The sequence below is a fragment of the Semicossyphus pulcher genome, unplaced genomic scaffold (genome assembly GCF_022749685.1).
Source record: "Semicossyphus pulcher isolate SPU_LCO1_2020_fin unplaced genomic scaffold, fSemPul1.0.p SCAF_15, whole genome shotgun sequence".
Taxonomy (NCBI): domain Eukaryota; kingdom Metazoa; phylum Chordata; class Actinopteri; order Labriformes; family Labridae; genus Semicossyphus; species Semicossyphus pulcher.
In genome coordinates, this window is record NW_027211659.1 from 13,816,968 (window position 1) to 13,827,211 (window position 10,244).

The 10,244-nt window shown below is 40.5% G+C and overlaps 1 protein-coding gene across 1 annotated transcript; it reads left to right on the forward strand.

The window, feature by feature from the left end:
- The first annotated feature begins 510 nt into the window (after window positions 1–510).
- fign (fidgetin) lies at window positions 511–2,746 on the forward strand. Its single transcript, XM_069663689.1, has one exon. It carries the CDS (start codon window positions 511–513, stop codon window positions 2,737–2,739), a length of 2,229 nt encoding a protein of 742 aa, XP_069519790.1. The 3' UTR covers window positions 2,740–2,746.
- The last annotated feature ends 7,498 nt before the right edge of the window (window positions 2,747–10,244 follow it).

A 10,244-nucleotide genomic window follows, 5' to 3' on the forward strand; every position in this document is an offset into this window, starting at 1 on the left:
TAGGCAGACTGAATGTGGATGTAATTCATGCTGGGCTGAGGGGTTTGTGTGATGAAAGCAACAGAGCGCTGCCAAGGAAGATTGCTTTGCTGCTCTCCTCCAAGCAGATTTGAAACTGTCTCAGAATGCCTCAGATGAGAGTTGGATTATAGACTGACCCTCAATGTCTGTGTCATTCTGCTCTGTGTAGGGTGGATTATACCACGCTAACCAGGTGTTTGGTCCATCATCCTCATACTGACCATTATGTATTCAGGTTAACGTTGTCTGTTTGTCAGTTGGGAGACATTTCGTGTAGTTGTTTTATACAATATAAAAACATGTTTACTATTTAGGCTGTTTTCCACACAAACAATTCATGCATTATTGACTTATACACTATTTTTGTATTATTTACTTTTTGATTATTATAGAACATTAAAAAATATTTGAATTTTCTTTTACTTTTATTCGTGATTTGATGCTTTCTTTGACATATTTCTTCCTTATGCGGGATATCTAGGTCTAAAGATGCAGTGGACCCCAGAGCACACACAATGGGCCGAGCAACACTTTGACATCTCATCCACCACCCGCTCGCCGGCACACAAAGTAGAGGCCTACCGGGGGCACTTACAGCGAACCTACCAGTATGCGTGGGCCAACGATGACATCTCCGCACTGACTGCCTCCAATCTGCTTAAGAAATATGCGGAGAAGTACTCTGGGATCCTAGAGGGCCCAAATGAAAGATCCCTGCTGTGTTCTTACTCTGATAGCACCACCGGACTCATGAATGGACGAAAGTCAGAGAATGAGTCCTGGCAGGAGGGGATTTACCCAATGAACTGTGCTCCAGATGTTATATCTGTGAGCAAAGCTGGAATGACAGCTGCCCTACCCCCTACAGATGTGTCTGCTAGCATAGGCAGCTCCCCAGGGGTGGCCAGCAGCTTGTCTGAGCCGAGTTATTCCAGCAGTAACTGTGGGAGCCACACAGCCACTACTCTCCACTCGGGCCTCCCCTCTCAGGAATATACTGCCAGCTACAACGGCTCCTACCTGCATTCTAGCTACAGCGGCCAGAGTACCCCAGCCCTCCCCTCCCCGCACCCCTCGCCTTTACACAGTGCCGGGCTCTTACAACCACCTCCCCCACCTCCTCCCCCTACCTTAGTGCCTAGCTACAACGCTGGGTCTCCAAACCTTCCCAACTACAATTATCCTCCAACAGGGTATCCTTCTCAGACTGCTGTTGGCCCCGGTTATAGCCCTGGGGGAGCACCCCCTCCTTCTGCTTATCTGCCATCCGGTATTGCAGCTCCTACCCCAATCCCTCCTTCCACACTGCCTGGCTACACCTACCAGTCCCATAATCATACACCAATTGCACCAACACCTTTGAATGGCAGCACATCCAACTCATTAAAACGAAAAGCTTTCTACATGAGTGGACATGGAGATATGGACTCTAGCTATGGTAATTTCAACTACAACCAACAGCGCTCTTCACAGAGCCCAATGTACAGAATAGCAGACAGCAGTGTCTCAGACTCTAACAGAGGTAATGGCTTTGATAGAAATCCTGAGGCATCATCTTTAGCATTTAAGCCAACCAAACAGACAATGTCTTCTGATCAACAACGCAAATTTATGATACACTCTGGCAGAGCACTAACTCCTCCATCGTATGGATCAACCAAAAGCTCTGTGGGTGATCTCAGAACTGTTGAACCCTACAACAAGTTCGGATCCCCAATCATGAGCGAGCAAACTGAAGAGCACAGACAGCACCTCTCTCACTCCCTAACAGGGCCTGACATTGGTACGGCTACCTCGTCCATCCATGCTGCAGAGGAACAACTGAAAAACAGTGACTCCAACCTGGTGGAGATGGTGACCACGGAAATCCTTCAGCAGGGTCCTCCGGTGGACTGGAGCGACATTGCCGGTCTTGATATGGCCAAAGCAGCCATCAAAGAGGAGATACTGTGGCCAGTTCTAAGGCCAGATATGTTTAGTGGACTTGGCACATTACCTCGGAGCCTCCTTTTATTTGGACCTCAGGGAACTGGTAGAACACTTCTTGCCCACTGCATGGCCAGCCAACTGGGTGCTGCCTTCTTGCGACTCAGCAGCTCAGCTCTGGTGACCAAGTGGCTTGCAGAAGGGGAAAAGATCATCCAGGCTTCTTTCCTGGTGGCCCGTTGTCGCCAACCAGCAGTGGTGTTCATTAGAGAGGTGGACCTGCTGCTGTCAGCCCAGCTCAGTGAGGAGAGTCCAGTGAATCGCCTCAAGGCTGAGCTTCTCATGCAGCTTGACAGTATCCTGACCTCTACTGAGGACCATATCCTCGTGGTCTGCTCCACCAGCAAGCCTGAAGAGATCCCAGAGTCCCTACGGAGGTACTTTACCAAGCGACTGCTCATCCCTTTGCCTGATGGGACAGCACGACACCAGATAATCAGCCAACTGCTCTCACAGCACAACTACTGTCTTAGTGACAAAGAGATGTCACTACTGGTTCAAAGGACAGAGGGCTTTTCAGGACTGGACGTGACCCAGCTGTGTCAAGAGGCAGTGGTAGGTCCTCTCCACGGCATTCCCGGTACTGACCTGTCAAGCATCCATCCCACTCAGATGAGACCGGTCTCCTACCAAGACTTTGACAATGTTTTTTGCAAATTTCAGCCAAGCATATCACAAAAAGAACTTGACATGTACACTGAATGGAATAAAATGTTTGGTTGTAGTCAATGAAGGTGACCTATGGGACACAATTTTCTTTAAACTAGTTGAGTACTAAAAGGTGATCGTCCTGTAAACAACAAGAAAAAATACAAACAGTGGTGACATAAACATACCATATACAGCAAAGGGATTGTCCTTAAAGGCTTTAGACAGAAGATCGCAGTCATCACAAATTGGTAAAATGTAATGCTTTATATGGCGGATGCCATGTTCTCACTTAACTCAAATGACTTTGAGAGGATGCCCCATGTTTTTGTATATACATATATATAAATATATATACATACTATTCTGCTGATCTTGAGATTTAGTTGCTATCAAGTGCCTAAGGTGGTGCTGTCTAAGTTTTTTTTTTCTTTCTGCCTCACATCTTTGTTGGTGACATGTGCTAATATAAAAAAGCTTTAAAATGAGACAAAAAACTTGCTTTCTCTTTTCCATTTGAACAGTGTTCTACAGCTGTGTCTGTTTTGTGCTCTTTGTGAACAGTTGTGGTTAATTTGAAATAATAACCGTAGGGCTTCATTACCAAACACAGGTTTTACGTATTTGTCAATCCTTTAATTACAACAGCATCTACATACTTGGTTGCTGAACTAGCCTTTCCACTATAGATGAAATAAAAAAAAAACAATATTACTTTACAACGTTACTTCAATCCAGCCAATAAATTACTATGTTATTGCTGTTAAAATACTTTACAGTAGAATTTTACAGTGTTTCACTTAAATGTAGTATTCTACCATAAATTTCTTTTGATGTTCTCTTTTTGAAAACTCAGGAAAGTGATACTGATATGTAAAGTACCTCATAAGCTTGTGTCGAACACACTACAAGAGCATTTGGCTTACATTTGAAATTCCATCACCAAATCATGTAAGGCTATATAATACCTCAAAAAGCTCAAGATGAAACGAGAAGGTTCCTGCTATGAATGTATGAGAGTAATTCTGCATTATGTACAAGACAAAAAATAATCTGTTTGGGGTTTTTTTTTTACTTTAGATTGTGGTGATGCAGAGCTGAGAGAAATTCTGAAAGGTTCAGACAAACATCTCGGGGTTGAGGAAGACAACCGCCCCGAGCTATTTCATTCCATCCCGCTGCTGTTTTATCATTAATGAAACATAAGGATTATGTATAGCCTAAGTTCCTTTCTACCTCAGTTTGTTAGTTATCTCTGAAAGACAAATTCAAGAAGACAGCAAAATGTCAGCACCTATTCTGCTTGTTTGATGAGGAAACCTTCTGAGAGAACACCAAACAGTGTTTTGTTGTGTGCAAAATCTATTAGCTTTACATTGTGATAACTCCCAAGAACCCTGTTTTTCTCACTATATAATGCACTTAAAGGGGAATGCCACTGAATATCAGGTTTGAGACACACTATGCCTATGCCTTAGGATAATTCGGTCTGTATTAGATAACATACACCAGTGGATCTTGTTGCCATTGCTTGTTTGGCCCCTGAATCTCTGATGGCAAATAGAAAATCAAAATGCATTTTAGTACCTAAACGTTTCCTGCCTTAAAACCAATTCTATTATCTTAATACAACGTTTACAGAAGAATCGGTTTGACGGTCTGAGGCTACAACTGTAACATTCATGAATTGAGTGGCATTCCTTTTTAAGAACATATCTTGAAGGCTAGTCTCACTGTACTCGATGTTATTTTTGCTCTCATGTTGTCATTTTCACGTTTTTACTGTTGTGTTTACAGCGCATATTAATCACTACTTGCTGCCATTAATCAGTACATTCCCATTTAACGTTTTTGGCAATGAAAAATCCAGACTGACAGCTGAATTGGCAAGTAAAAGTGTTATTGAATGTATTAGGCAGTAAGGAAAGCAAAGCACTCGCACATTGAAAAATGCCACTGAAGTAGGGAGCACTGTAGGTGTAGGTGTGTAATACTGCAGAGGCACTAAAGGACCTTGTGTTTGTTTTTCAAAGGAGTTCCCTTCATGTTTGTTGCCGATTGCACATGTTTTTTTTTGGTATCATTTATTCTACCAGACATGTAATAGCGTGTGTAAAGAGGATCAAGACAATAGCAAAGAAACTATGAAGGAGCAGAGAAAGCTTGCAGTAATATCTTGTCATAGTTTCACATTATCATATTTGTAGATATGTCCTTGCATTTTTAACTCAACCTGACATAATTGGATATAGAAGCTGGAGCATTTCATCTTTTAATTTTACACTTCACCTTAACATGTACGTTTTATGGAACTGACTACAGTGCAGAATACGAATGCACATTTCTGTTCAAGTATCGTTCTTCTAGATTCGACTTTAACTTGAAAATAATGGGTCACCTTTTTCACATGTAGGATTACGAGGTTACATACGAATACATCACAATTAAGGGGTTCATAGCCAAATGTGTTTTTACATGAAAGCGCACCGCAACCATAAATATCATGTAGTGTTACATAAGACATTTTGATGGGTAATACTTTTAAAAAAAGGTTATTTTTACTGCTTTAAAAGAAGTGTAGGAAATGAGCAGAAAGCTTAAACAATTCCAGAGCTCCCCTTAAATATTGTGTCATCTATTGTTGCACTCTGAGGACTTAATTGGGTTCCTCGAAGCCAAAGCTGAACAGCTTTCTTTTCAATACGCTGATTTGTTTGAAGAAGTTGTAAATTTCAGTGTGCTTAATTCAACCGTCTGAGCTGTGGATGTTTGAAATTGGCAATTTAACAACACCTAAGTTACTTATGAAATGTAAAACATTTAAAGACATATGAGTTTTGTGATGCATTTGTTGTCTAGTTTTATCCTGTCTGACTTTATGAACAGTCGTGCCTGGAGTACACATAAAAAAAAGGATAATTGGTTTTTCTTAAGAAAAAAATACAACAAAGATATTGTCATCAAATATCACATACTGTACCATGCAGTGTATCGTCACACTGGTGTTTAATAGTTCCTGTTTGTTTTCAACCAGTCATTCTGCTCATTGCGAGGTTTTTTGACAAGAAGGCGATAAGAAGCCACAAGTGCCGTTAACAAGCGCAGATTTCACAAGTTTAAGAGGTCGACTGTTCATGAACTTACAGAGAGATGATTGTTAAAAAGGGGAAACGTTCCACTCAGATTAAGTAGTACTTGTAATCACTCGGCGACAACAGGTCCTGTCAATTTATTTGCTTTTTTTTTTATATTGTCTCCCTAACAGTGCAGTAGAGCACAGTGTAACACAAGACACATGGAATAGGCTCACAACCAGATCTGATATGAGGAAAATAATACCACTTTTATTTTGATAGGGTGTTTATTTCTCATGCCGTGGATCTAATCATTATAATAATACCGTATCATCATAAAGGGGTGATGTTAAAAACAAAAGGGCAGACAGTTACAAACAGAAGTTTGAACCTCTGATAAGCACATGGAGTCTCACAGTGATGCCACTTGAATCGCTTTTTTTCTTTTATTGTCCCGCATTCTTTATAACCATTTCTACCTCATTGCTACATATTGTACATGTAGTACTTATGTCCTGTCATTTTGAATGTCATGCATTTGTGGATAAAAATGTAAAAAAAAAAAAAAAAAAATACAAAAAAAAAAAACAAACAACAAAAAAAAAATGCTTGCCCTTGAATCTGAGCGGTTTACCTCAAACAGACTGTCTTTACACTGTCAAGTACAAATCACAGAAAAAATAAGGCACCTTTCGGGCAAATATGAAGAAAATCTGCACATACCGACGTACAGTTTATTTACAATATCACGTTTTGAGTCGATGGTTGTGAGCTGCAAAGGTCGCCCTACAAGGTCGCCGATGCAAATCCATTTCCTAAAGAGTAACAACTTGCTTTAATCCTTTGTTAATGTTGTAGTGCGCATGTTAACGTGTATGTATGTGCACTCGCAAGTATGAAGGGATAACATGAAGACGTTTTTACTTTTCATAAACATGTACAGAGAATAAACTTGCACATAGCAGTACGTATTGTACATTTGCTAATGATATACAGCATACATACAAAAAACGCAGCCACATACATGTTTCTATGTGTGTATGTATTGCCATACTTACAGTACAGTCGATTTAAATGTATTTTAAGTTCAAGGTACATAAAAGGTTATTGAAATACTGAATAAAGATGTTTTCTTTTTTTTCTTCCTGAAAACTGGATGCATTTTGTACCTTTACTTGATTAAATTTGCAATGGTGTGATGATTTCAGCCTGTGCTATTTCCATCTCGAGCCGTTTCCTGTGGAAGACACCTTCAGTGATCATTTCTTTATTTAGCTGGTGTTTGATGAGAATATAGTGAAAGTACTTCAGCTTGCAGATGCTTTAGTGTTATTGCACTACCACCAATACACCCTTATGTATTCGTAATTATTTATAATTCCATACTGGCTGTTAGAAAATGAACAGCCACGCTCAAAACTCCTCTTTAGTGGTATCATTAAGTTGTGGTGGATGTATGTGTGGGAAGTTTCTGTTTAATTAGACGCAGTATAGCGCATCAATGTTGGTAATTCTCCTGTAGGAGCTTATATAACATGCATAACTATTATTACATCATTCTAAACATGGGGTAAGAAAAACACTGAATATACAGCACAAAAAAATTATGTATTATGTCATGTATGCCAATCAGCTGTGCTCCAAACACTTCCATAGAGCCTCTCTAGTATAAACACATGCTGCAGAGTAAAATTAAGCAACATACAAAAGCTAAGGTAATTTCAAATTATTTATCATCAGTATTTTAATTCCCTCCTTCACAAACACTGGGCAAGCCTGCCAAAGCGAGACCACTAACAGTTAAAACACAGCAACCTCCCACTGAGGAGGGAGCTGTGCACTCCTCTTACTGAGCGCATGGCTGTTACTCTGAGGAGCACTGACTGACAAATGATGTGTACTAGAACACAGGAGTGATTCAGTTAAGTGTGGACATTTCATTTCAATTAGCAGAACAGACGATTTTCATATTTTTGGATGAGGAAAAAACTTGCAGCTACGATTATAACATGTTTCCTGTATTGTGTTCAACAACGAAGCATTACAAATTAAGAAGAAATTAAGCCGATATTTATTATGCGTTTCATTCTGTTAATCAAATTCAAGAAGTAATAATCAAGGCTAAATTTGCAATGTGCATTATAACTTATGTTTGAGCTAATCAAGCACGCTACATGCTGAAAAAACAAGCTGAAGGAGGTGAGTATGTAAAAATGCACATACATGCGATGACAACTGAATGTGTCTTCTGTAATACTACATAGTCCTACCGGCCCAGTGTAACTAACTCTAAGTTCCATTTCAGGTTTACTTTAAGCTGTATGAGGGCTAGTCTGATACACAGACAAAAACACCAAACTGCACAGGGTCTGTCTTGGGCTTGTGCAACAGTAGCGTCTCTTATAAGACACACATATATATAGAGAGATACATTCAGTACACATCCTTCCTCCATCCTGCTGTCTCTGAAATCCTAGCAGCGAATACGCCCTTTGTTTCTTCCCACTGAATTTTTAAACAACATCCATTTGACCAGGAGGAGGAAGAAAAAAAAAATCAGGCCCGATAAGAGCAAAATAAAGTTGAGTCAAACAAATTACACTCAAGTTATTAGTGGCTATTTTGTAAATATCAAAGATCCACTTGTCCCAGTGTTCTGTGCTTCATTTGCATTCTGATGAAACTGGAGTGGATGTGTGTGAACTCGGGGGTTATCTGCCGAGCTGCAGCGCCCGAGCCGCCGAATCAGACAGCTCGGCAAACGGCGCGGCTCAAGAGGATGAGCCACAGACCTCTCTCGAATCACTTCCTTCATAACAATTAAAATATGCAAAGTGATAATTTTCCTTAAGTAGCCTTAAATGTGCAATCTATTTAAATGTGAGGGAAATTGCCTAAAGCTTGTGCTGTGTGTGTATATATGTGCAGAGGGGGAAGGGGAGGGGAGGGGGATAAATTATGCAAATAACAGAAAGGACTCTTGAAAGCCTAATTTTTCCGTAATAAGCATACTGTTTCATTTAATTTTTTCCCTCTTATTAAAAGTGACAGTTCTTTTTGCTCTGTCTGATGGCTATATCTGACACAAGCCCGTGGAGCTGTCTGCCGGACTAAATGGTAAAGCATTTTTGTAGCTTTTTAGATGACGGTTACATTCACAAAGTAATTATGCACTAGAGAGTCCAGAAATAAGGTTTAATTACACAGTAATCGCCTCTGATGGACACTAGGAAGTGTGAGCACTGCCAGACTGCAATCCATCAATGACAAACCTCTGGCCACTTTTAATTCCTCCTCATTTGCATCATAACCTCGGCACCAAGTTGCACAAACGCTGTTAAATGTTAATAGGACCTGTCTCTCTCCTCAAAATGGATGCTTAAGCCATTTCAATTCTCCCTTTTCTCTCTCTATCTCCGTCTTCCCTCTTTCCCTCGTAACACGCGCACTCGCCCGGTCCATATCTCCTCTCTCTCTCTCTCTTTCTCTCTCGCCTCAGTTCGCACACTCTCACGAGTCTTCACATAAATAGCCCCTCTTCAGAAGAGGGAAAGCCGAGCACGGGAGACAGTGCACGGTCACTGCTGTGCTAATTGGGAGCAACATGTAAAGTTTTATCTCTTGAGTGCTAACAAACCATACAGACAAGTATAATTCCTGCACAAATGTGTGTGTGTGTGTGTGAGGCTGTCTGACACACACACACACACACACACACACACACACACACACACACACACACACACACACACGCAGCTACATAAAGGTTTGTTCACAGTGTTTAAGGGGAAGGCCCTGGAGTTAGACCAAACCCACATTCAATCCGAGGGGACAGGACAGAATTACCTGCATGTGTTTATTAATTTAAATGTGTTGTTGCTCTTGCAGACGCATTTCTGCTCCTCTTAAGACTTTTAAAAGGTTGATTAAAGCCAGGATGTCTCATTATAAGCCCAGCTCCTTCATATATTCTAAGTATATATAGGACATCTGCAGTGCATTTCAAATGTTGGACATTAGACCCAAAGGAGCACTCGCGCACACAGAGTGGACTCGGTTTATTTACTGCAGTAACCTGGAAAACAGCACATTTTGTACTTTACTAATCCCTCCGCAGCATCAAAGCCACCATATACTCTTAGATACTTATGATGTGACCCTGTTAATCCCCAGGCATTCAAAGCAATTTTATCATGATTTGAAAAAATAATGAGATGTATGGAAACAAAGACAAAATATATTCGCGAGTCAAACCGTGACCCCGGAATATAATTAGTGTGTGAATGTCTGCAGCCTGCTTTTCTCTGGGTCTCCGCAAAAAATGTAAGCAAGCTTAAGATTTACATTCACAGCCATGCGGAATTTAGCGTTAGCCGTTACATCAGAAATAAATGGTCATCTTTTAAAACTTGACAACAGAAATACTTATTAGCAAAAAAAGGCTAATATTTCCTGTTATTTGTTACCTAAGATGAACTATTTTTACAATTAAAGTAAAAGTGTCTTCATACTACA